The 26,439-nt window shown below is 40.6% G+C and overlaps 2 protein-coding genes across 3 annotated transcripts in view; both read right to left on the reverse strand.

The window, feature by feature from the left end:
• LOC108793362 (alcohol dehydrogenase 1-like) overlaps nt 1-6,845 on the reverse strand; it is a 19,026-nt gene extending 12,181 nt beyond the window's left edge. Inside the window, exons 1-5 of one of the 2 annotated variants that reach the window (XM_018564284.1) lie at nt 6,703-6,845; nt 5,763-5,850; nt 4,389-4,607; nt 4,335; nt 1,876-2,136 (exon numbers count right to left, since the gene is read on the reverse strand). In XM_018564284.1, coding sequence (XP_018419786.1) covers nt 1,876-2,136; nt 4,335; nt 4,389-4,607; nt 5,763-5,850; nt 6,703-6,844 — 711 coding nt within the window. In that variant the 5' untranslated portion in view covers nt 6,845. Of the gene's footprint in view, nt 1-1,875; nt 2,137-4,004; nt 4,007-4,334; nt 4,336-4,383; nt 4,608-5,762; nt 5,851-6,702 lie in introns of both variants that reach the window. The other variant, XM_018564285.1, reaches the window with a different exon arrangement.
• Nucleotides 6,846-8,786: 1,941 nt separating this feature from the next.
• On the reverse strand, nt 8,787-20,149 carry TRMT10A (tRNA methyltransferase 10A). The gene is made up of 7 exons (XM_018564278.1): nt 19,937-20,149; nt 18,134-18,296; nt 17,985-18,056; nt 15,933-16,007; nt 13,687-13,836; nt 10,104-10,209; nt 8,787-9,258 (listed from the first exon to the last, which is right to left on the reverse strand). Exons 1-7 carry the CDS (start codon nt 20,107-20,109, stop codon nt 9,038-9,040), a joined length of 960 nt encoding a protein of 319 aa, XP_018419780.1. The 5' UTR covers nt 20,110-20,149; the 3' UTR covers nt 8,787-9,037.
• Between the last annotated feature and the right edge of the window lie 6,290 nt (nt 20,150-26,439).

The raw sequence follows: 26,439 nt of genomic DNA on the forward strand, positions 1-26,439 counted from the left end.
GTGCGACTCTCCACCATCGCGTCCAGGCCACGCCCCCCAATGAATAGATTTAAATTATTAATTGATAATATGCCAATTGACAACAAAGCTGGTGGGATTTCCAGTCCAGTAGCCTTGACTTATTTTTTACAGATATACTTACTTTATACTTCTTACTTGTTCCCAATCACTTAGCATGACTAAAAAAAAAAGTTGCAGCTTACCTTTTTTAGATATTTACTGTGCTAACTACAGGACTGAAAACTTCTGCTTAGTTCTCACTGTCTGGGGGGAAATTTTGTTTCAAATAATTAACCCTGTCTGTACTGTGCTGGCAGATTTCTTTATCACTTGTAAACTAGATGAGCAGGACTGTCTGTCCTAATATAGGGTTAAAGCCCTTAGTACATTGTGTGTTAATGAGGGGGAGCTCAGTCTGCCCTATGTCTTTCTATTTATATCTATATCAGTCAGCGTTTGCAGTTACTGAAATTAAGAGTGGAGGTGTGCTCAATGTAGATATCTAAAAGGTAGGAAAAATACCCCCTTTTTATAAACTAGCTTACCTGGCAACATGGCAATAGACCAATCACAGATAGTTTTAGATAAGTAACCTTCCCTTTATTGATGGAAAAGCCAAAATAAACAATTGGTAGAATGTCTTGACTTGATGCATAATGCTTAACCACCTCCCATCCACCGATTGTTGAAAGACGGCCGGACGGGAGTCTCCTGGATGCGGGTGGGCAACTTTAGGCGTCCTTAGTGCCCGCGCCCCCTGGCGAGCACGAGCGGGAGATGGCCATTTACATACAAGCGGTCTGGCGTCTGTAAAGACGGCCGATCGCTTGTATGATTCATGTGAGGGTGCGCCCCTCCTTTCCTCTGGTCGCCTTCGCTGTCCCCGCCGCCCCCGCGATCCCGGGCGTCCATCCATCCCGGGTGATGTGGCGGCTCTGTGCACTGAGAACGGAGGGAGATCAATGCCCGATCTCCCTCCGCTCTCCTCCCGGTCTCTGAATGCAGCAAGTGATGTATATTACATCACTTCCGCATTCCTCTGTCACTCTCCGGTACAGAAACTGGAAAGAAGCTGATGAAGCAGATCTGTGCTTCATCAGCTTCTCTGGGGGTCCCTAGGTGACATTAGGGGTCTTAGAGACCTCTGATGTCTCCATAAAGGGAACCTGTAACTGTAATTTGTTATCATATAGGGAAACTTCTTAGCACCCTATGTGATAATAAAGTGTAAAAAAGTTAAAAAAAATAATTCCTCACAAAATAAATAAAAATGTACACACACAAAACAAAACAAAAACCCACACATTTTTTAAAAGTCCCCGACCCCCACATATATGCGCAAAAATGCGTTAGTGGCGCCTAGACGCAAAAACGACGATTGCTCCAATTATGCTGCATGTGTTACATATTGCTGCGAACGTCCCAATGAGAGCGATCATTCTAGGGCCATCAATCACTGATAACACTAAACTGATGAGCGGTAAAATCTTTTAAAGTGTCGCCTATGACCAATTGTGGCTGTGGTGTTTTTTTTGCGATTTCGTGGGCGCGCGCAATTATAAGGCTTGACATGTTTGGTGTCTATTTACCCCAAAAAATTGGGTAAAAATAAATGTTTCATAAAATAAAAAAACAAACCCGTAGAAAACTCTATCTGTCCCCCAAAAAATGGTATAAAATTCATTTCAGTACAGAGTTGCATGACGGAATAAATGTCAGCCAAAGTACCGCATCGCTGAATACTTAAAAATGGCCTGGACAGGAAGGGGGTGTAAACACCCCGGTCAGCAAGTGGTTAAAAAAGCCTCACAGATTAAGTTTTTCTTAATAAGTAACTAGTCAAGCGCAACAATGGCAACGTATAACTTCATATACCATAACATCTGTACTGCCAATACATTCAAAGGAATAATGCACTCCATGTTCTGTCATTTCCATGATCACCTCCTGGATTGGCTTGCTATAATCATTGGGATTAATACAGTCAGTGGCTCCAAACAGCTTTGCCTTTTCAAACTTGCTGCTGTTTATATCTATAGCAATCATTTTTGATGCTCCAGAAACTTTACATCCAATAATGACCGACAGCCCAATAGCACCCAATCCAAATACAGCACAAGTAGTACCCGGCTCCACCTGTACAATTACAAAGCATTGTTAACTGATTGTTACATTTAAACTTAGATCTTAATGCTAGAATGCTGTCCATGGGGCTACTCATACAAATCATGACATGATATCATGCTATACAGCCAGGTTGACATTAACTTGTAATCATCATTTAAACCCAAAAAACAACCATTAAATATATTGCAGGTTATCAGTCCTCAAAAGCGATAGCTTTGTTAGTTTTCTTTATTTATTTCCATCTAGTAATCCTGTCCAGGGTGACATTGCCTACTCCTCTACTGAATCCATGGAGGAAGCCATGTTTGCCACTAACCTGCTCTCCTGATTTGGCCTACTAAACCATCCTCCACTCCTCATCACAATTACATAGGGAGGCTTTCTTCTTTTGTTTTTTTTTAATGAAAGATAGCTATAGCTGGAAAAACTCGGAGACAGAGTTCCAGAACATAGCAATATAAGCAGGTATAAATGCTTACCCCATTTAATCATTGGTAAGCTGCAATATACACTGATTAGCTATAATATTATGACCACTGAGAGGTAAAGTGAATAACGTTGATTATCTGGTTACAATGGCACCTGGAAGTGGGTGAGATTAGGCAGAACATTTTGTCCCTAAAATTGATATGTTGGAAGCAGAAAAATATGGTCAGATGGAAAAAGTGCAACATGTAGTGTGGATGGAGGAATCTCCCACTGGGCCAAGCTTCAGTATCTTGCTAGTTGGCCCAGCTGGCTCTTAAAACATCTGAACAATGCCTGCATCCAATCAGATTGTTCAGGTATTTTGACAGCCAGCGGGGCCTACTAGCAAGATACTGAAGCTTGGCCCAGTGGGAGATTCCTCCACCCACACAGTTTAGCGCAGATGAAGGAATGGGTTGCACTTTTTCCATCTGACCATAGAAAGTCTGAAGATAGTCTATAGGTGTATGGCCAGCTTAAGGATTCTGGCGAATTTGACAAGGGCAAAATGGTGATGGCTAGAAAATTGGGACAGAGCAACTCCAAAACTACACCATTTTGGGATTTTTCCAGCCTGCAATGGTTAGGAGTTCAAGGTGTGGACTTATTATGTTATTGTCTGATCGGTGTATAATATTTTTGTTTTTGGCTTTAGATATCCTTTAAAAGAACAATACCAAGCAAAACCACAGAGGTTTTTCAATATTTCGGAAAATCACTATGGCTATCTAAATACTATTCCCTTCCCAACATGCAAAAGTGAACAATCCTTTCATAACTATGTCACATGCTTGATTATTCCAATAAAAAATTGTAAATAAAGCCATTACCTGACAAGTAAAGTGTAAATATCTATCTGCTGCTGGGGCTGCTCAGATGCTGAGGAACCATCCCCCTAAGTCTGCTAGAAAACAGATACTAGGCAATGAGTGTCAATCTTATTAGTCCCGCACTATGCTCAGTGGTTCATCCCACCACTCTCCACATCTACTACAGGACACATTAGTGACAGGATTGCTTAAACAGTGAGGGGACGAAGACAATAATGGGCAAATATTCCATTGCCTACATTTCCTGTATACAAATTTACCTATCGACAATTTAAACAAAAACAATAAACAGTTATGAGTAATTACTTCACATTAAAGTGAACAGTACCTAATAGACCCAGACACAACCACTGGCGAATCAATGACTCCCTTCTTTCTACAATTGATAATTTGCCGTACATTGAGAGCTGTGCTCGCCACTATTTTGAAGTTAACGAGGGTTCAGTCACCTCCCCGGTGAGTTTGTGGGAAGCTCAAAAGGTTACCATGAGAGGACACCTGATCGAGCTAGCTACTCGTAGAAAGCGAGAATGTTTACGGAAAATTGATGCTCTGCAGGAGAGCCTGGTACGTCTCGACCGCTCCCTGAAAAATAAATATGACCGTAAAACATATGCTCAGCTGTCCTCTGTGAGAACCGAGTTGAACTTGCTGCTGGATCAGCTGTCGGAAAAACATGAACAGTACCTTATCCAGTTACTCTTTCTATAATGTCATAGGGGTCTATTTATAAACAACCCAAGTAATCCACCACAGATGGCTTTTTACAGAGAGCCGTCTGTCCAAACGTGGCATAGGAGAGATTCCAACATTGAATTTTGTAATAATTTCTATTACAGGTGGGAAAGGAGAGTCTTCCTAACAAAACGTCCTTGTCATTGTAACTTACCACCGTGAAATTCTTACCACTCTACTTACCCAGTAGTTCCTATTTAAGACAAATAGCAACATTAAATACTTAACTTGGCAGTGTTGACAGCAGCTCCATATCCAGTCGGAAAACCACATCCAAAAAGGCAAGCCTTGTCCATTGGAGCTTTGTCATCAATTTTTGCAACAGCATCAACAGGTACTACAGTGTATTCAGAAAAGGTGCTTGTCCACAAAAAATGGTACACAACTTTCCCCTTGCATGAAAACCTGGTTGTCTTGTCAGGCATTATATTTTGAGATTCACTGATGCTGTATTGGAGTGGCACGAAGAGGAAGATTAATAAAGCAGGTGCAGTTTAAACATTAATAGAATCCACATTTACACAATAATTATCACAACATTTTACTTTATTCAAGAAAGCAATCAGAATGATTTATAAAAACTGGCAAAAAGATTTCTAGTCAAAAAAGAAGATTGACTATAATTCAAATTGGAGTGTGAGTGACTTTACATAAAGATTAGACTCATGGTTCACCGAAATTAGGAAGATAAGCAGTAGGGCATACAAGGAAAGTAAGTGTCAGTGGGTGGGGTGGTGGCCAACCAAGATAACCGGTCTCTTTTGCCTGTTAAGGGCCTTGAATGAGAGGTGTCAGGTTCTCTTTAAACAATGTTATCCAACATTACATACTGCTGTCAGCAATCTGTAACACTGTGCATTGGGTATATAAACCTTCTTGTAAACATTAGAGTCACAGCAACTGCATTTAGTGCTTGCCTGAAATCCTGTTTCAAAGTATCTGAATTAAGTCAGTTAGATGGCAAGTCACATTTTATCCATTTTTACCTCTTCTAGCCTAGTGAAGCTCAGACATTTATATAACTATTCATGTATGAATGTACAGTATGTGCTGAAAAAAGGTTAAACCATGCTACAAATTCCAGGAGGCTTAAGACACCCAAACGTTGGCAAGACATATGCTTGCTTGTTTGCTGAGACAAATGTATCATCAATTTTTATTTATACTTGTGAACTTTGATGTGTTATCGCTTTTCTTTGTGGTGGGACAGCCACTACCACACAGTCAAGGCCTGGAAAATCCAGAAAATGTTGTGTCTGCCTCCATCCCTCCACTGAATCATGTAGACTGACAGCACAGTTTAGAAAGAGTAAACTAGTAGAAAATAGGAAGTAAACAAGTTTCTGTTCATGTTGAGTTGCCATACAAATGTCCTGGATTCGACTGTTAGAGGTATTAGGACCCCATAAAAAATGGAGGTTGCAGTATTTTCTATACTGCTCTGGGGGTATGCTATATGAACACTTTAATAATAAATACACATCAGTGTTAACCTTTAATAATAAATACACATCATTAACTAAGCTTGAGTAAAAATAACTGCCTGTCCTTAGAATTTGTTTCAGCAGAGTAACAGAACATAATGAAAAGAGAAAAACGTACTGTGTTTTAAGGCAGCAATTGGTGTGTGGATTTAAACAAGAGATGCATTGTCCACATTGAGGAATACACAATGGGATCACTTTGTCTCCTAAAAAAAAAACATGTATATATTAATTAATAATGAGCCATGTATTTTAATTCATTTGTCCCCGCGAGGTGTAAAGCTGGCCATACACCTATAGATTATCTGCAGATTTTCTATGGTCAGATAAAAAAAAGTGCAACATATTCCTCCATCTACGCTAAACTGTGTGGATGGAGGAATCTACCGCAACCTTCAGTATCTTGCTATTCGGCCCCGCTGGGTCTCAAAACTGCTGAACAATGCCTGCATCCAATCAGATTATTCATGTATTTTGACAGCCAGTGGGGCCGACTAACAAGGTACTGACCACAGAGTACCACATTGCACATACTGTGCATTCTGGTGCATTACTAAAAAAGGGTCTTGTACATTTTTTTTTTCATCTGCTATGGTGCATTATGAATGGGCTGTCTTAATACAATGCACCTGAACAGCTACAAGGTGACAAAGCAAATGCTACAAGGGATCACTAAAGCGTGAATCAGGCCTGAGAGAAGAAAACAGCATGCTGGGGTTTACTGCAAAGCTTTTGTAAAGGCTTATTCCAGTCAGGCTCAGCATTTAATAAATACCAACAGCAGTTTTCCATTCTATACTGTTCTGCCCTGGGTCCCTCCAGGTTCCAACAAATTATAACATCCTCTTAGGTGTTCACAAGGCCTTGATTCTGTATCTTGACAAGGTTTGATTCTATAACTTGATATTTCCCTTGGTCAATATCCTTTGTGTTATTTGTAGATGTTTTGCATAGCTGTTACAAGCCCATCCTTAAGCAGTTCCCAGTACACTGGTGTCCTGTGGTTATTCTCTAATGTTTCTGCAGTATCTTTTGACCTGGATCCTACCTGGTCATACCTGGATTGAGGTCAGTCACGCCTTCTCCAACACTTTCAATTATTCCAGCTCTTTCATGGCCAAGAATAACTGGATAATTAATATTTTTCATATAACCATGCAGGGCATGATCATCTGTCCGACATATTCCTGTAGCCACCATCTAAATGTGGAAAAACAATCAGACATCGGAGTCAGTGCAGAAATGTTCATTTTTTGTAATAACTAAACTTACTCTTAGCCAAGCAGCCATGCTAATAAGGAATTCACAGAATTGCTGTGACACACAATGCTGCAAACAAACAACTCTGTTGGATAGTGATGGATAGCCACAAATTAAATAAATAACAGAGACATAAATGTCAGTCATTTTATATAAGATTCTATTTTATGTGACTATGAAAGAGTTTAGGAGAGATGAGAGTGCTATGTAAGGTTTTTATTTGGTGTTTAGTACATATTGGGTGTGTAGCTCGTAATAGGGCACACAAGCACATCATAAAAGCCATTATATGTCATAATAACAATAACACTAATACTTCTGCTGGATGCTGATCAATTATATTATCTTCCTGTTCAATGAATGCATGCAACTCAGTCTTGGTGCTCGACCCTTAGAATATAAATACTGTCTTTGCTGCTGTTGCTTACTTCCTACACATACAGGTGAAACTCGAATAATTAGAATATCGTGCAAAGTTCATTTATTTCACTAATGCAACTTAAAAGGTGAAGTAGAAGTTTATCAGAGAGATGTAGACATTCTGGTAGGTGTGGATTGTACCATAAGGTTGCAACAAATTTATTTGAGCACGTTGTAGAAAAAAGCAAAATAAAATATGTGCATGAAGCACACATGCTTCTTAAACTTGAGAAGATAATAGTAAGTTCTGAGGTTTCCAAAGAGGTAGTCTACCTAGATTACTCAAACATAACAGAGCCGAGTTGAGGTAACAGCTACTACCCTTACTAAAAGGTATAGAGCACCAAGCAGGTAAGGGAGGGGCTTTAAAATACATAAAAAAAAAAAAAAAACAATCTCAAGAGTAATACAAAGGCTACCTGAGTTGACCTTTTTCTCAAAGTTGCCCGACTGTCTCTACATTCGATAGTTCAGTATTTCCTGAGTCCTTGAACTGGAACAAGCACACAGCAAGAGTATCCAGAGACAGGTCAAATTTATGATCTGGAAGCTTTCTCCAATCAATGACACATAAATTATGTAATCCGTTTGATCAGCACGACAGCCAGACAAATTGCATTTTCAGAATGAGGTCAGCAGCCTTCATATTTCAGGACAAGTTTCCTGATCCCAGAATAGGAGGGTTTGGGTTCATTATAATCAGCTTGTGGCTTTTCTGTGGTGTAATGAGGAAAAGTGCAATGTCTGCATCCCTTTTGTAAAAATGAACCATTAGGGAGCATATCCACTAAAATAGAATTACTATTGCGAGGGATGCTTAAAATGTTACTTGCATCTCAGTGCAGGTCTGTCAAATCAGTCAGCCAAACACAGAGGCCGGAAGTGACCTTTCTGGGGGTGTTCCCCCCGGTGGAGCCATCCGCAGGTACATTCACATAAAGTATACTCCATTGGCTTCCAGGTAGATATAGTGCAACTGTAATCTCTAACATATAGTGTGGAGCCCCAGCAATACCTTGCAAGTTTTATGTGTTTTTATTGAATACAACTGTGTGGTAGCCAGTGCTCTACACAATTTTTTTACAGAACGCCTCCAGGTCACCATATTGCATTGAATTTTTTTTGACAGATTTAGAACATTACAGCGGCTGCTGTTGTAACTGGAAAGGTAATTGTTTATAACATTAAATTACAAAATGTCCCATGCAGCAATTATATATGCTATATTTGTTTTCTATGATTTTTTCATTTTTATGTTTTTAAAGTGGAGTTTCACTTTAAATATCAGTGGCACTATAAACATGATGAGTTAATGCCTCTCACATGTTCATGCTGCAAATATGCCCCCTCTCTCTAAGCACACCAGATGTTAAAAAAAGAAAAATGATGATATATATTATAGAATAAGTAAATTGTACAACTGATGTGGTCGAAGAAATTACCAAGTACAAAACACAATGATTGCCACCTTTTTGTTTTATTAAATGCCCATAAAGGAGTCTTTAAAACCAAAGGAACATTTTGAAATATTTTCAGTATGAATTCCTCCAATAAGAACTTAAAAACAGTTCTACAAACACAAACAAGATTCTGTCTTTTTTATTTAAAATATATAATTATTTTAACCAATATTGCTTGGCAGGGGAGCTGAAAAAAATATTCTTCTTGAAATGAAAACACAATATGTACACATATGATAGTATCCACAGGATGTCACGTGTCATTGTTATGCTCCTCTTTATTAATAGGTTCTTCCTCATCTTCAGAATCAGAGTCACTATCTAAGTGATTTCCATCATCCTGAGTAAGGGAAACGTCTGTTGGCGCCTCACCAGTCTCATCAATAGGCACTGCTCCTTTACGCGGAGGTAGAACACTGAAGAAGGCGTCCTTCCAATCTTTTTTCTCCAGATAAGCAAGTATGATTTCAAATACTACAAAAAGAATACATTAGTAGGCAAGAACCAAAGTAAATTGATAGTTAAGTACTAGCAGAATGCTGAGCACAAAGTGATCAAGTGATAGTGAGACTCCAATTACATTTCTCAGAATCAAACCAACAAACTGAACTAATAAAAGTGTGCTACATCACTTGCCACCGATTTCACATTTGAACAAACTAAGCTATATTGTGATGGGTCGACACATGTCGACCCATCTTGGGTCCTGACCCCCAGTTTAAGATGCAATGATAATAAAGAGGCATCACCGTGAACCAAATCTTTCATATATGGACTCTCCACATCATAAAACCCTCTGCAATTGGTTGTAACTCCATGCTTTTTTTGGCTTTTGCATGATGCAAACTGTTGTGCTTGTAGTCTTTCTACAAGGAAGCTTTCTTAGTTACAAGACTTTCTTTTGTCCATTTTGCAACCCTTACCTTCTACACAAACTCTAAACTCTCATTTGAAAGCTTAGAAGCTTAAACAACTCCAGGTTCAACTATATACTGTATATATTTACATTAGTCCGGCAATGGGGATACTTTAATACACTGTAAAAGCTACAGCTATATAGTGTATAACAGCGTCTTCATCCCTTCATCCAATCAGAGAACACCTAGTATTCACTGAGGAAAAAAATACTAGGCAATTCCATTGGAGGGATTTACCCTCACCCCCTACTCAGGGACAATGTACCGGAAGAATAGAAATTGATGGAATATTTTTTATAGATGACAGACAACAAAAACCCATTTTGTCTGGAATTGGGGTTTAATATTAAAAAAGTATAGGTACAAACCTAGAACCCTTTTTATTTTAACCAGACAACTTACCATGATTTACAGCTAAGACTTTGCGACTATTCATCTTCACAAAATTCCCAAGAGGAAGTTGAGCATGACGGATACCGAAATCCAGAGCTTGCTTGTAAGTAATGCCCTGCAAGAAGATTTCATAACTGTCACACCACTTAAACCATGACCGTATGAGTACTAACAATGAAAATGTCTCAAGCAGAGTTAAAGCTCGCTTAAGTCTGCTAAAAGTGTCAAGTTTTGGCACTTTGCTACCTCAGGTATTTCACATTTGCGGGTGTCTGTGTACTTGGTCCCCATGCTGCATCCTGTATTTCCTCTCCCTGGCTTATATGTCACTACAGGGCTTACCAAATGTTCGGAGAAAGCACAGTGTGGGGAATTTATAAAAACTGGAGAAGACAGAATCTGGAGCAGTGGCCCATGGCAAACCAATCAGCTTCTACATTTCATTTTTAAAGCTTAAATGAACCAAACTGAAGACAGAAGCTGATTAGTTGCTATAGGCAACTGCTCCAGTTTTTATAAATTTCCCCCAGTGTGTTCCAGTTGGACCAGGTAATTAACTCACCCAAAGTGTGGCATACCTGCAACAGCCAAGAAGCAGCAAAAAGCAGAGTTTGAAAACGGGGATCACTAGAAAAGTAAATATAGATGCTATTCTTTTACAGGGTGTGCCAAGTTTCCAAGTGACCCTGCGTTGACAGACCAAAGCTGAAGTGTGCTGCAAGGGATTTAAGGAAACTGCTTGAAATTGTATTAATGTTTGTTGAAGCTGATGCTCCTGAGACTGCTATATGCAAAATAGGATTAAACAATACCTGCGTGCTTAGGGCCTTATACTTGATCATATATAGACTGCTAACCTGGCAAAGCTTCAGCTAATACCCGCCAACAGGAACAGTGCCATCATAATAAGCATACAAATCTATATATGCCCAATGACGATCCAACAGCTAGAGGCATACACTTGTCCAAGCTCTCTAAAATAACAGCTCTCTGCGATTTCGCTAAATATTGGTCAGAGTAGGAAAAGTCAAAAACCAAGAACAAAATTATAATACACTGCAAGAATTATTATTTAAGGAACTTTTATCTTCTCTTAAAACCTTGATGGAACAAATTGACAGAGAAAGAGTGAAAATATCAGTAAACACTTCTGCCAGCTGGTAAGCACAGTCCTTAAAGTGCAAGTGAAGCCAAACTTTTTTTTTGTTTTGGTTAGAGCGGAGAGGGATTAGAAAAACCATTTGTGGGTTTTGTTGTTGTCTGTCTGTATCCTGTTAGGGGCATTCACCCTCCCTATTTGTCTTGGTGATCGTTATCAGTGAAAGTGCAAGAAAATCCCCATCAGAACAGGAATAGATGGGAAATCTTCCATTGGGGACACTAGTTCTGGTGACCTTGCTGACCACCATGGATTTCCCTCTCTTTGAAGGGATTTCCTCTCACTTCCTGTTGTAACGGACAAGATGTAAAGAGAAATCTCCCCAATGGGACACAGATGGCAAACAAAAACAAAAAAGGGTTTATAAGGGTTATAACCCGGTCTTACCCTATCCAAAATTAAAAGAAATTGTGGTTTCACCTCTACTTTAAGCACTCTGTACAGTGTCCCATCTGGACCTATGGGCTTCCATACATTAACCCCTTAAAAGCACACTTTCATTATAATTCTGTAACCTCACTACCAGTCCCAGTGGATAATAATGCAGGAGATACAAAAGTTCCAGTCTTTAGGTTTAATCCTACTGTTAGATACTACTACTAGCAATACCCACTCGACTGTCTATTGTGTGTTACATTCTGTATCCCTCTTCTTAAACTGTCTTGAGTTAGAGCTGTCAAAAAATTAATTACATTAGCATCTGGAGCTACTGTATGTACACCGCTATAATGATCACCACATTAAATTCCTGTGGTAAATTAACAGTTCAGGCTTAAATGCAAGATACTCCTGATCTGGTAAAAAGTGTAGAGTCCATACACCATTCATTATCCATGAAGATACAGGGCCTCCCTCCACTAGATTGGCGTGAATACCTATATCACGATAATGAGTTGAGTATCCCGTAAGCTCAATTACCTCAACTGGTATTAATGCATTTAACCACATCTCAGTTATTATTGCTTATTAGCATAAAAATTCAATCTGGAGAGTGATCGGGCATTTCCTACATACAAACTAGGTAGAGGAGTTTAAAAGGAGCTTTCTGTAACCATTGATGTATCCTCACATGATAGCCCCACCTTTGCTTCTTATCCCTGCAGGAGCATCAGCACCTGTTATCCATGAGGATCCCGAAGATCTAACAATCTCAGCTGATATATGTGAAATGTGATCAAATCATTTAGTAACAAAGTTCTGGCATAGAGTATCAATATGAAGTAAATCCTGCCAGGTGAATACAATGTTACAAAATCTGGTATCTGCAGGTTGTAAAAGAGAGAACACAGAAAAGATAAAGCACCATCTAGGGAAGCACTGAGGAGGAGGATTGCGCAGCGTTAGCCAAGGACTTCTTAGTTTTGCATTCATGCAAAGCTATAAACGGAATTCATCAAAATTCTGAAGCGCTTCCTCTTCTGCGTAATCCACCACCAAGATTAAGGGCCTATTCACACTTGTCCATTTTCATGCAGCCATTTCACATCTAAGCGATGCAAATTAGTATGTCAGGAAAAGATCATTTATATGAGACTGTTCACATCGGCTGCATACACACGGAGCAGTGTGAATCCAGCCTAAAAGAAATCACCAGTATCTGCAACTACCGTGTTTCCCCGAAAGTAAGACCTAGCGCTATCTTCAGGGGTTTCTGTAATATAAGACCTACCCCGAAAATAAGACCTAGTTCGGTGGTAGGTCTTATATTACAGAGATCCGCTAGGTCTTACTTTCGGAAGCTCCCTCCCTCGCGCCCGCACGAGCGGACAGCTGCAGCCAGGTACACATAAGACATCCCCCGAAAATAAGACCTAGTGTCTTTTTTCGTGGAAAAAAAAATATAAGACACTGACTTATTTTCGGGGAAACACGGTAATATCTACTTCTATCGATTAGCTCCTCATCCAAGCTGCATACATAACATTTTTGTTTTTGGGTTTAGATATGCTTTAAATACCTTCAAAAAACTTTTCCTGGTAGAGGCGAACACAGGGACACAAACATATAAAAGTCAGACAGGGGTTCTAGCTTTCCTCTACTCTACTAGTGTTTTTAGTTCTGTCTGTGCTGCTAATGGAAAGTGCCCTTCACTTCCTGTCTGGTAAAATGTATTCAGCAGGAAAGGAAGAGGGTAAATCTCTCTAACGGAACCCTACTTGGCAGTAAAAACCCAACAGGGTTCTAACGCTTACCTAGTCCAAAACTGGAAAAAAAGGTTTTGGATGGACATGCACTTTAATATTTTTGAATTCAGCATTCGATAGTTCTACTTTCACCCGTGGTTAAATGAATACTATAAACTAGATAACACAAATGTTGTACTTTAAATGCAATTTGCAACCCTTGCATTTAGAGCAGTTGAGCATTGCACCAACCATGACCTGGTGTTACTGGACCACCAATAGTTTTCACAAAACCTTTTTCCCTCCATACCTTGTGGTGATTGTGATCTACAAGGCCACCAATGATGTAAGCTTTGGTCTCATCTAGCTCATGGAGTACTTCAGGGGAATCAGATGTTAGGTATACCAGGTCTTCAGACTTCATGAGATCTTTGTAATGCTCTGAACAGATGTGTATATCCTATAGGGAACATGTTTACAGATTATATTCAAAGAAGAACTAGTATGGGAATGAAAAGCAACAATAGATTTGCAGATTATGTACTATTAGCATTTGTTACAGTGATCGGTAGCAGAAAAAAAAAAAAAACACACAATTAAATTACATTTAAACTGCAGATTTTTCTTTTTTCAAATTTTTGGATACAATGGGAATGGGACAGATCATGTCCGGTTTTTATTGCAGGGAAAGAGACAGCATTAAAAAACACTTTTTTAATGAGGAAAGGCTACAATCACTCTCATAGTTTTGTTGCGGTCTGCTTCACTGTTAGCAAGATCCCCTTTTTTATTGCTGTCTCATTAGGACAGGAGGTAGGAGGAAATTGCCTCAATGGGGGCAAAGACAGCAAAAAAAAATGATTTACACACAACATATTGTAAAACCCTTTCCCACTAGAATAAAGAAAATAAAGATAAAACTGGAGCCACGGTGTAATACTTTTTGTGGACAGGAGATGGCATCATCTGAGACAGGCTTCATTTTACATTACAGATTTAAATCATTATAGATTTCACTTCTAAATGATGTAGAAAAAAAATGGAGCAGAGCAAGGAGATTTTTACTTTACAGATTAGACAATCTTGCATTTTACCTGCAGCTCTTTAGGCCAAATATTCAAACTAAATGGCTTACAGTAGGTAACTGTAGATTCCTACACACACACACCTTTACTTGTAATTAATGTCTGCCGAATGTCAAAGTCCGCTGTGGTGTGTTAAATGAATGTTCATTTTTGTTGCATTAGATGCAGCCTAATCAGTTGAATGAGCTGCCCTGCGTACTGCAATGGACCAAAATGTGGTAATGCAGTGATCATAGGCAGCGCTGCAACGCAAGTGCACTGTGAAGCTGCATCAGGGTATTATTCGGAAACTTAAATCAAAAAAGGTAAGTTTAGGAATCAAAAATAAAAAGTTAATTAAAAAACAACAAAAAAACCCAGACATGAAGTTAGGATGTCCCGCTCAGTCATGTGTATCAAGAGAAAGATTAAAGGAATATGTAGAAGATTTATATAACCACATGCTGTTTGGAGCAATTTCTTAATTGGCACAAATGGTTTTGCACAAATGGTTTTCAAACCAGTATTTTTAGGACAAAATACGCTATAATTAAATTTAGTGCACAGAAACAGAATATAATATCCAATTTTTTTTTTAAATATAAAAGGTGGGGTCACTGCGGGTAAATAAGATACCAAACATGTTGAGCCTTAAATTTGTGTTCGCCCGTGAAGCCGCAAAGAACTGCAATACCCCAAATTTTACATAGGCGACGCTTTAAAAGTTTTAACTGTTCATCAGTTTACTATTAACAGTGAATGATGGCCCTAGAATTATTGCTCTCACTCCGACGTTCGCGGCGATAAGTAACGTGTGGCGCAATTTTCATTTGCATGAAGGCGCACCCGATGCATCTTTGCGTTTGTATGTGTGTGTACGTCGGGGGCGAACACTTTAAAAAAATCTTTTTTGCATTTTTTATTTTGTTACTTTAAAAAAAAAATTTTTACACTTAACTTTATTGCTATCCCATAGAGGGATAACAACCCCCTATGTAGTAGCAAATATGATGCGACAGGTCTTCTGTATGGAGTCATCCGGGGTCTCTCAGACCCCTAACGTCACATAGGAACCTCAAAGAAGCTGATGAAACAGTAATCTGCTTCACCAGCTTCTTCTCCTGGCTACAGGAGCCGGAGAATGTGCCTAGTGACACTGGACATGATGTAACACATCACTTCTGTGGACAGTGATCGGAGGAGGGATCAGTGGCTAGAAGCTTGATGATCTCCCTCCGATCGATGATGGGAGACCCGCCCTACTGGCGGCGGAGGGGGCACACATTCAGCCGCACTGCAAGCAATCAGGCGGCTGTATACCTGCCGGATTACTTGTATCTGAACAGCCATCACCAGCTGTTTGAAACGATACCAAGAACAAGTATAACCTTGGTATAACCACTTCAGGAGGCCGACGTTTATAAACGGCCACTCGCCTGAAGTGGTTAAACAAAGCCTTAGCAAAATACACAGCAACCTTCTGCAAAATTACCTTCCAGTTGATCCAACCTTTGTCATATTCCTCCATGTTGCTTTTCAATTGTCCACCATGGCTGGTTAAATAAAACTAGAAATAAAACATAGTGTGAAATAATATAATACCCCTGCTGAACTAGAATAAGCAAAATGTTTCCAAGAGTTCTCGCAAAGCGTAAAAGGTAATAGATGATTGGATGTTCTAATACAAAATTTTTTTTTTTTATTTGTTCTGTTATTACATACAACAACATAAAAATTTAATATTATGAGCTATATATTATGGATTAAAATGTTTTACACTGGGAAAAGTAACAGCAGGTCAGTTTGAGGGTGTTTTACACAGACCTATTTTGTGAGAAAAGTATATGTACTCCTTACCGGATTTCTGTCATAAATACAAGTGGGTGCTTGCAGTGACCACGGTTGGCGCCTGAGATAGTACGTTGATTTTGATGACAAATGTCATTCAATTTCAAGTTCTTTCGGGGCCTCGTAGGGTCTCCTTCATCAGGCTCAGAATGACAAGCCATTCATTCTGAGCCTGATGAAGGGGACACTGCGAGGCCCCGAAAGAACTTGCAATTGAATGACAACATTTGTCCTTAAAATGGACATTTGCTGAACACAAACAGCTTGGTGTGCTGGTGACATCTTTTATATATACGTACTATTTTGTGACAAGTCACTCATAAGCTGCACATGGCTCTAGGCTCCCGTCATTGGAACTGCCATAGAGTAGGTTTCAACATGTACTGGGGAATCACTGTGTGAAAATTCTTGACTAAGCCGATAATTGCTACATTGCTTCTGACTCAGCTGATAACTATTACATAATTTCAATGATGAATACCATAGTAAAAAATATGGACCATTGTATATGCAATGTTTTATATTGAAGATTCTATCCTTTGGTGGGATTGCAATGAAAAGCTTTCAAAGAACCCTAGTAAAAAGGTAAGAAGCCTGTAATCCTTACCTGAACCTCAATTACTGGAAGACTTATAACAGGGAAGCAAATAGGTACAAGCATGTAATCGGCTTAACCAACCATTTTGTAGGCTGCAGAATTAAACAATTTCTGGATGGCTGCTGTAACCAACATCTCTGCATGTTTTCTATTTCATCCATGTAGAATTAGAATTCGAGGAATTTAAAAACGCACGATTCTGCCCAAACAGAGCTGATGTACTTTTTCAAGTTACAAGCGATACAACATTGAGGTGTGAACTGACACCATTACAAATAATGATATTCTTCATGCTGAGCATTGTCGTGTTTCAGAAAACAAAACGATCAGGTGTGAATGGGGGCTTAAAGTGACACTAAACTCAGGAGTTAAACCTTAAAAATGTATTCAGGTACCTTAACCACTCCAAGCACGCTCCCATGATGACTGCAATCTCAATGCAAAGTAATCTAAATGTGAGATTGTAGTCCATCACAGGAGCGAGCTTGGAGCGATGACTACTTAACAACACACACAGGGACCATTGGGAACATAAGTAACCACCCTCCAGAAGGAAGGACAGTGTCAGCAGGAATTCAGAGATGATTTGAGGATCTACAGCTGAGTGATACACAAATAAGATACATTGTTGTTAATAGTTAAGCCACTAGAATGTATTTTGTTTTAGGATTTAGGGCCCCTTTCACAAGAGCTGTCTGATCGGGTCCGCCTGTCACTTTTTCAGGCGGGCCCGATCGGATGCTCTATCAAGTCTATCTGCAGCCGTATGTAAACAGACGAGCGTCCGTTAACACCGAGTTAGCCCTGGCTACAGCTAGATCTGGAAAGACAAACAGATCAGAGATCCGATCGTTTACATCAGATTACCAGGGGTAATCTGATGTAAACAGACACATGTCCACTTACATGAGATTCCCCATAGACACACATGGGGTTCGGCAGTTTCAGTTTTTTCCTCCATCGTACTGCTGTGATCAGGAGAGGATCTGTTCACGGATCCTCTCCCGACATGCTCATCTGAAAGAGGCCTAACTCCTGAGTTTAGTGTCACTTTAAGACCAAGAACAACATTTTTTTGTAAACAAATACAATATGTACTTGGACAGGGTGTGTTGCTCTGCGATTTTCGGAATAACACCTTCTGATTTGCTTGTTTAACTTCTTCACATCCTAAAATAAAAAAAAACATTATTAAAATGCCAATCACAAAAAATGGAGGAAATATGAAATACAAAAGAAAATCTTACCCGCAATAACATTAAGTGATCAAAGCTGCAGTCTACAATGAGACGCAATGTGCTGGGTTGGACCTCCCTGCGCACTCTTTTACAAGTACTGCCATCCACATTTTGTCCTAGCTGAGCCTGCCGTTCAAGTTTCCTTTTCTGCCTCTTCTCTTTTCTCTTCTGCCTGGGAGTATATAAAAGGTAAGGCAACCCATTTCACTGCTGTTACAGACAAACCGTAGCACTGGAAAGATATTCTGCTGAAACATTATTTCTCAGCATTGCTTATGAGAAGCCTATGCCCCCATCAAGAAGTGCCATCTTCCATCTGTAATCAACCATTTCCTTGTGTGAACATCAGATTAACTCTTAAAATTAAGCGGCACTGCTAGAAAATAGTTGTATACACAGTTGAAACTATTATACCTAGCAAACAATTCTGGTAATTGTAGTCATCCAGTCTTGTGATCCTGACACCCCTACCCAACAGCTAAGCCATTCACTTGTAATGAGGTCAATATTCTGCCTGCTCTCCCTAGAGTCGTATAGTACTGGGCATATAGTATTGTACAATACAGCAGGGCATATTTAGCTTATAGGGCTCACTGTCCTTGTCCAAGTGCCACTGTGCAGGGAACTATAGGATGCTGGTAATAAGGATTAGAGTACTTTGATCTACTAGCCAATAGCAGTGACAACCATCGATTGGACAGATTCCAAAACGCCACTGCCTTTGCCCCTTTCTTCATTATTTCCATCCCCTCAATAAAGATTTAGGTTCAGTTTAGTACCTGATCCAAAGGCAGTCACCTGTCTGCATATCCGTTCTAAAATCTATACTGAACTGAATGTACATCTTTTTTGTAAAAGGAGTGGGGAGAAGTGAGGAGCAACTAGAATTTCCACCCCTGCTTATCACAAAGGAAGTAAAATATAACTAACAATTGAATGCTCTGCAGAACACCTTTCAGCCAGCAAGTGTCTAGTGCAAGGAAATGAAAACATGTCCAATCCAGCTCATGTCACTGTCATCTCATGCCTATTGGGCATTTCTAGGTAGTTCCCATGTATTATGTACTGAATAAAAAACAGAAACTTCTTTGTACTCTTCCTTACAGATAAACCATTACATTGCACAGAGTGGCTTTAAAGTCCACCCCCAACCTTCCTGTTGCTCTTTCCTACGTCACATTGGCCACACCATACTCAGACAGGGGCGTGGATTTCCTATTGCCCGAAGCCCGGGACATGCAGTCCGGGCGCCGAGCAGGTGGGTTTTTTTTCTACATTTAGCCCTGCTGCAAGGCAAGCAGCAGGACTAAATGTAGAGCAGGGAAGTTTGAACTGGGCAGCTGTACAGCCACCAAGATCACTTTTATGCAGCCTGCTTGTCCATCCGCCATTCCAAGGTCCGTTCCCCCTGCTGACCCCCACCTCCCTACTGTAATTTTCGGGGTCCCCCCCCTCTTCTGAGGGGGTTAAAATTATTTTTTGTATCAGGACAAGTAGATTGTCATGAGGGACAAGTAGAATGGGCCCTCGCTTTAGTCCCCGTCAGTGCTTCTGGTTATGGGGAAGCGTGACCTCCCCTCATGATGCAGTGCTCAGGTCAAGCAGCTAAATCAAAATGCACATACACTGTCATGACAGAAGGAATAACATCACCACCATGTGTAAGTTCCAAAGCTAGATATTTTGCAGCGAATGCAATGGAGAAAGGAATGGCAGGGGAACACTTTGTGGGTCAATATAACTGGGTCGGTATGAATGGACAGAATGACAGTCTTTTAACAAAGCTGCAAAATCAGCAAAATTCATACTTACTTTCTAAACTCTCTTTGATCTTCCCATTGCTTCTGTTTAACCATCTTCTTCATCTGGCTCTTAGACATAACCTCAGGTGCGTTCAAGGCTCCATTATTTATTTCCTCAGTATTACCAGACTCTGAAGTACATTTACTCTTCTCTGTTTTGAGTTCTGATGGTTCTGTGTCCATTGTAATACAGTCCTAAATATTTCATTCACATTAATCTTGTGTTTACGTCCTGCAAGATACAAGAAAAGAGGCATTTTGACCACCACAAAACACTTGACAGCAATACAAAGAATGTAGATTGCTCTTTAAAGCGTCATTCCACTTTCCCAGGTGAATTTGGGAAAACAGAATTGGCTCCTCTCCCCCATCCTTGCTATACTTACCTTTGGGTGAATGCTCCTTCCCCTCCGCTGGTGCACTGTGCATAGCCTGTACTGCCGTGCACGGCAACCTTGCACTCTGAATTTCGCTCGCAAATGACAAGCACTCATTAGTCAGCACGGTCACCTGACCGTGCTGACCAATGAGTGCTTGCCATTTGTGAGTTCAATTCAGACGGTATTGATAATACACTTGCACTGGTAGAGGGGAAGGAGCTTACACCCAAAGGTAAGTATAGCAAGAGGAGGAAAAGGGACCAGATTGGGTGGGGTAATTCCATCTTCCCAAATTCACCCTTTGTCTTTTCATCAAAGTAGAATTAAAGCGGACCTTGTAATCCAGCAATTAGTCTTCATATTTCCTTTCCTTTAGAGCAGACATCATAATGCCCCCCTCCCCCGTGGTCATTTATAAATGTTTTGAAAGGTGCCTTTATTTTGTATGGTATGTTCCAGGTGAAGCTAAAACTTTGTTTTGTATAGAGTGTTTGTATTGCGGTGTATGTCCCTGTTAGGGAGATTCACCTTCTCTACTTCTTCTGGTGACCATTATCATTGAAAGAGGTAGAAAAAAATACCTTTTCGGTTTTCAACAGAACAGAAATGGATGGGAAATTTTCCAATAGGGGACACTAGTTCTGGTGACCCTGCTGACTACAAGGGATTTCCTCTCAATTAATGTGGTGGCTATTGGACAGGAAGTGAAGAGAAATCTCCCTAATGACACACAGATGGCAATACAGATGACAGGGATTAAACCCCTCCCTTACTCTAGCCATTAAAAAAATTAATAGTACATGTTGCCAAGACATTTTCTCTGGCAAAGCTAAGTAAGCACCATATCAAGTTGTCATTTAGATGGCCACATTATAAAAAAAAAAGATAAAGAAGTAAAGGAGAAAAAATCCACAGATATTTATATAACAGGGATCACCAGTTATCCATCATCTGAGAGACTTATCTACATCCATACTGATGAAGGACAGCCAGGAACTATGCCCATAAGCTTATTCTCATTACAGTCCACAGCAGAAACCATACAGCATGAAAACAATGATAACATATTCCATGACTTGTTCTGTCACTAACCGAGACACCGGGGCACACACTACCGCAATCCTTTTGCCACCCCCACATCCCTTCCCGACTTCCTGCAGCTGCCACAACAACGTGCTAGTAGAAGCACTCGCTGGCGCATGTCTATGACGTAGGCGCTGCTGAAGGTGTGCACCGGCGCCATATTTGAAGTGGGCATTTCCGGGAGATAGGAGTTGTATGCAGAACATACTTCGTATATATCACGTGAAAGAATGATCGTGCGTTGTATGTTGGGCTGCCGGTGAGGCCCGGAACAATGTGACTGCTGGCTGTCTGCTTGGAGTTAGATCAATTCTGTTTTATTGGTCCTATATGGGATCTGTCTGAGTATCTGGTTGCGAGTCATAATTTTCAGGGTCACTCCCCAGATTTTTAAAATGTTCCCCTGGTGTTTGCTTTTTCACCAGTTACATACAAGTACTATATTTAGTAGTAGAGCTAGTTAGATCTACTGTGTGTTTGGCAGGGGCATTGTCATGCATCTGTGAACCTTGATTTGGATTTTGAAGGTTTCCAAAGTGTTTTTAAAATTAGGAAAGAGTTAACAGCCATTGATCAAAACTTTGTAATACCTGTTGGCAACACAACACATCACGTTTCCATGTGTTGCTATTGGCTTCTATGCCCTCCTCCCCCAATGCACTGGAAGAGGACAAATGGACATGAATTGCAGACAGTGCTGAAATAGGAGCAGACAGTAGGGCAGGGGTAGGCAAACTCCAGCCCTCTAGCTGTTGTGGAACTACACATCCCATGAGGCATTGCAAGATTCTCACAGCCACAGGCATGACTCCCAAAGATAGATGCATGATGGGATTTGTAGTTCACCACAGCTGGAGTTTGCACCCCCTAGGAGCTGACTGTTTTCTTATGGCAACCAATCAGCTGCTCTGTTCAGTTAAGCTTTTAAAATGAAAGAGAGAAGCTGATTGGTTGCCATGGACAACTGCTCCAGTTTTTTTGACTGCCCCTCGCTATCTTTATTATGGGTAACATCGACACTAGTGATGAGGCTGGGCTTCGTGTAAACCAGATTTGCCTGAGTTCCCTTAAGCCTGCCCAAAACACCCCTCTCCTGACCTAATCAGGAGCATTCCCTGCCCTTCAGCTACACGTCACAAAGGGCTGCCACTGCCCCCACAGATTGGGTTGGTAGGAGGGGGTCATGGTCAGAGATTTGAGCAGGCTTGGGAAAACTCCAGCTTCATCTCTCCATGACACATGTGTTTTAGTGCATCACAACATGTGCATTAAAATGCAACAGTGCAAATGGGGCCTAAGTTGTTTCCGGCTTGCTGCTTTGGGTTATGGGCTTCAATAAGAGCTTGTTCACACCATCCTGCATGTTGAATTCATCTGCTTTAGTCTGCAGGTTGGTGTCTCTATTTGTTACCAAGTCAAACGTCTTTATTCAATACAAAATAAAATACTTGTGTGCCCAAATAGTTTTTGCATAGCTTTTTTTTAGATACTTGCCTGCAGAGTTGAAGTATCTGAAAAGCCCAAACTTTTTTCTTCATTTTAGATGGAGAAGTGCAGGGTTAAAGTGGTAGTAAAAAGCTAACATAAACCTAAAATGATGCCCCTCCCCTCCCAGGAGGTGTTTGCCATAATGTAGTGGCATGCACAGCATTTTAGTACTTTATGGCAGACTTACCTTGCAGGCGATCCCCTCCAGCACTGTGATGTCAGTGTTCCCCTCCATCCTAAATATTTAAATTGGTAGTAAACCGACAACACAAACGTAAAATAATGGCTCCCTGAGGAGGTGTTTGCCATAACGGAGTGGTATGCACAGCATTTAACCACTTGCTGACCGGGCTGTTAACCAGTTGACATCCGCGGTGTTAAACCCCCTTCCCATCCAGGCCATTTTTCACTTACTGTCCAGGCCATTTTTCAGTATTTAGCACTGCAGTACTTTGACTGACATTTATTCATGCAACACTGTACTGAAATGATTTGTATACCATTTTATGGGGACAGATAGAGCTTTATTTTGGTGGTATTTAATCACCACTGCAAATACTGAGCCTAGGGTGACGGGAGGGCGCTAGTTTGTGTCCTCCCGTTACCCTACGGGTAAGACTTAACCCCATAGTTCTCCTTTAAGGAAAAATGACCGAAAATGTTTTTTAAAAAAACTTCCCCTATATTAAATTAATAATACTCATTTTTTTGGTAAAATTTAAAAGATGGGGTCACGTCGGGTAAATAGACACCAAACATGCCAGGTCCTAAAATTGTGCGCGCCAACAAAACCTCAAAAAACGACAATACACAAAACTGGCCACAGGTGATGCTTTACAAGCTTTTACCGCTCATCAATTTAGTGTTATCAGTGATTGATGGCCCTAAAATGATTGCTCTCACTGTGACGTTCGCGGAGATATGTAACATGTGTACAGCAATTGTAAGTTTCGCGCGTTGGCGCACCTGACGCGTATTTATGTTTATATGTGCATATACGTGGAGGTGGGGGACTTTAAAAAAATATATTTTTTTATACGTGACTTTTATTTTATTTTTATTTTTTTGTTTTTACACTTAATGTTATTGCTATCACATAGGGGATAACAATCCCTAATCTGAATGCTTGATTCTGATAGTATTGAGGCCAGGGATAGCCAGACAACTCGAATTTTCAGAAGGGAGACAGCAATGGCAGCCTGTATTTTTAATGGTGATTGTGTTCCCCATGCTATCTTGTGATTACAAAGCCTGACTGGGAAATGCTTCTTCTTCTCCGTGAATGCTGTCAGACGTAGCACAAGCGGGGGCTGAGCAACACTATGAGTTGCACTGTTGTGCAGCAGTTTTCAATACCGATTGCTGGATAACTAGAGCATGGAGAGAGGTCAAACATAATGTTATGTATTTATCAAGGTACCTATGTTGTATGGCTGTTTATTCTTCATTGAGTTATTCTAGGGCAGGTGTTGTCAACTAGAAATACCAAAATGCCTCTGGCTCTGAGAGTCATGCCTGTAACTGTCAGTCTTGCAATGCCTCATGGGACTTGTAGTTCGACAACATCTGGAGGGTCAGAGTTGCCCACTCGGTTCTAGAGTGAACTTCCACTTTAAATATGAACTTATTTTATTGCACAGTTCCAGTCTTAACCAGAAGGTGGCGATGTTATTCAAGAGACCTGATGAGTCGCACAAGTAACAGCGCTCGTGCTGATTCCGAAATCCTCGTGTCACAAAAATGAACTTGAAAAAATTGGGTTTGTTAAGGTATTTTATTTTCAGAAAAACTACTCAACTAATAGGAAATAATTTATGAGACATTGCTGCATGTTCAGCTGCATGTATCCAGAAAACTCATTGAAGGGAATTTATCAAAACTGGAAAAAAAATCAGCACTGTACATGGCAACCAATCAACTTCTCTTTTTTTCATTTTCAAATCTTAACTGAAGATAGAAGTTGATTGGTTGCCATGTACAGCTGCTCCAGATGTTGTCTGCTCCACTTTTGATGAATCCCCCTCAATACATCTTCTCTAAGTGGCTTTCCCCCTTCTGAATACTTCATAGAGTTTTCTAGCCCCTTTCACAGGGAAGGAAATATTGTATATGTAAACAAATTGAAGTACACTGGCATAGTACAAACCCACTTTTATATAAAACTCCACACTGCTACATAAAAACCACACGAGCACGCTGAATGGAGCTGCACAAATGAGGATTGCATGATGTGCAGTAGGGATGAGTTTGGTCCAAACCTGAGCGCCTCTGAACGCAGAAGGGCCCTGGGGCCACCCGCCCAATCAGCTGCAGGCCGGAGTATTTCCCGTCATGCAGCTGAACATTAACAAAGGGGCGAGATGCTTGGGCTGACATCATTGACCTTATACTGTAGGTCCATATTAGGTCAATGTCAGTGACCACATATAGTCATATAAGGCCAATGATGCTACTGCATCCTACCCCTTCCTCTCTCTGCTCTGCATTTCAACCTGCACTTCCTGCAGCAGGTCCAGACTGGGGCTGGGGGATAACTTTGCAAGAGATTGTACCTGGTACACACTGATCAAGGGTCCAATGCTCTGGGGGCTTCATTGCAAAATTTGCATGGTATAAAATATATTTGGTCTGGAATACACCTGTGTGTGCAAGCCCTTAGATCAGTGTTACTGCATTTACAAATTTTTGTACAACATGGGCAAAAGATGGAGTAAGCCTTTAAGTAAAGGGTGCTTCGGTTTGGCTTACACTTGGAGCTCAATTGAGCTTTCCCTAGGGACAGTGTAAATGGTTCGTTACTATCCACACCGTCAGATAATTTTTTACAGAGGAGGTTATTCACAAAGCTGTCGAAGGCAGCCGAGTGATTAACCCAGCCGAAGTGAAGTGAGCCGAACGACGGCTGAAATCAGCTGTCCATCGGCTGCTTTTGGTCAGCCGAATATGCTCAGCATGTTCAGATTAGCTGAATTGCAGAAGGACTTCGACTCAGCCGATCCAACATCTGGATCGGCTCACCCGAAACTCTGGGAGCTCACTCGCTGCCGTTTGCCCCCATTCACATAGGGGCCGAACGGCAGTGAGTGAATAGCCAAATGCCACCGAGTGACATTTGACTTGGCTATTCTGCTGGGTACCTCCGTGGTACCCAGCAGAATAGAAAATAAGTGAAAAAGAAAAAAAAATAGTTGGAAAAATATGTAAAGAATGTAAACAAATAGTCAAATAAAAAAAAAAAAGATATTTTAAAGAAAAGGAAAAAAAAAACCAATTGGGCAGAGCTAGCGGTGACAGCGAGCGCCACATAACTGTTTCCTATTGGCCGACACCTGCTAGAGTCTACTAGCAGGTCCCGGGCAAAGAATAACAACTGGGCGGAGCCAGCCGTGACCTCATGGCTGGCTCCGCCCAGTTTTAATGTCAGATCAGCATCCCCAAATGACCTTGGGACGCTGAACTGTCATTAAACAATGTCAACTGGGCAGAGCCGGCAGTGACATCATGGCCAACTCCGCCCAGTTGTTATTCATTGGCCGGGACCTGCTAGAAGACTCTAGCAGGT

The sequence above is a fragment of the Nanorana parkeri genome, unplaced genomic scaffold, assembly GCF_000935625.1.
Source record: "Nanorana parkeri isolate BGI_ZX_2015 unplaced genomic scaffold, ASM93562v1 scaffold742, whole genome shotgun sequence".
NCBI lineage: Eukaryota > Metazoa > Chordata > Amphibia > Anura > Dicroglossidae > Nanorana > Nanorana parkeri.

Excerpts from the sequence above, each read along its gene's own strand:
- TRMT10A (XM_018564278.1), bottom strand. The coding sequence starts at position 20,109 with ATGGACACAGAACCATCAGAACTCAAAACAGAGAAGAGTAAATGTACT. Across the intron at positions 18,297-19,936 it reads GATCAAAGAGAGTTTAGAAA|GCAGAAGAGAAAAGAGAAGA; the intron begins GTAAGTATGAAT and ends ATATACTCCCAG. Across the intron at positions 13,837-15,932 it reads AAGGTTGGATCAACTGGAAG|GATATACACATCTGTTCAGA; the intron begins GTAATTTTGCAG and ends TGTTCCCTATAG.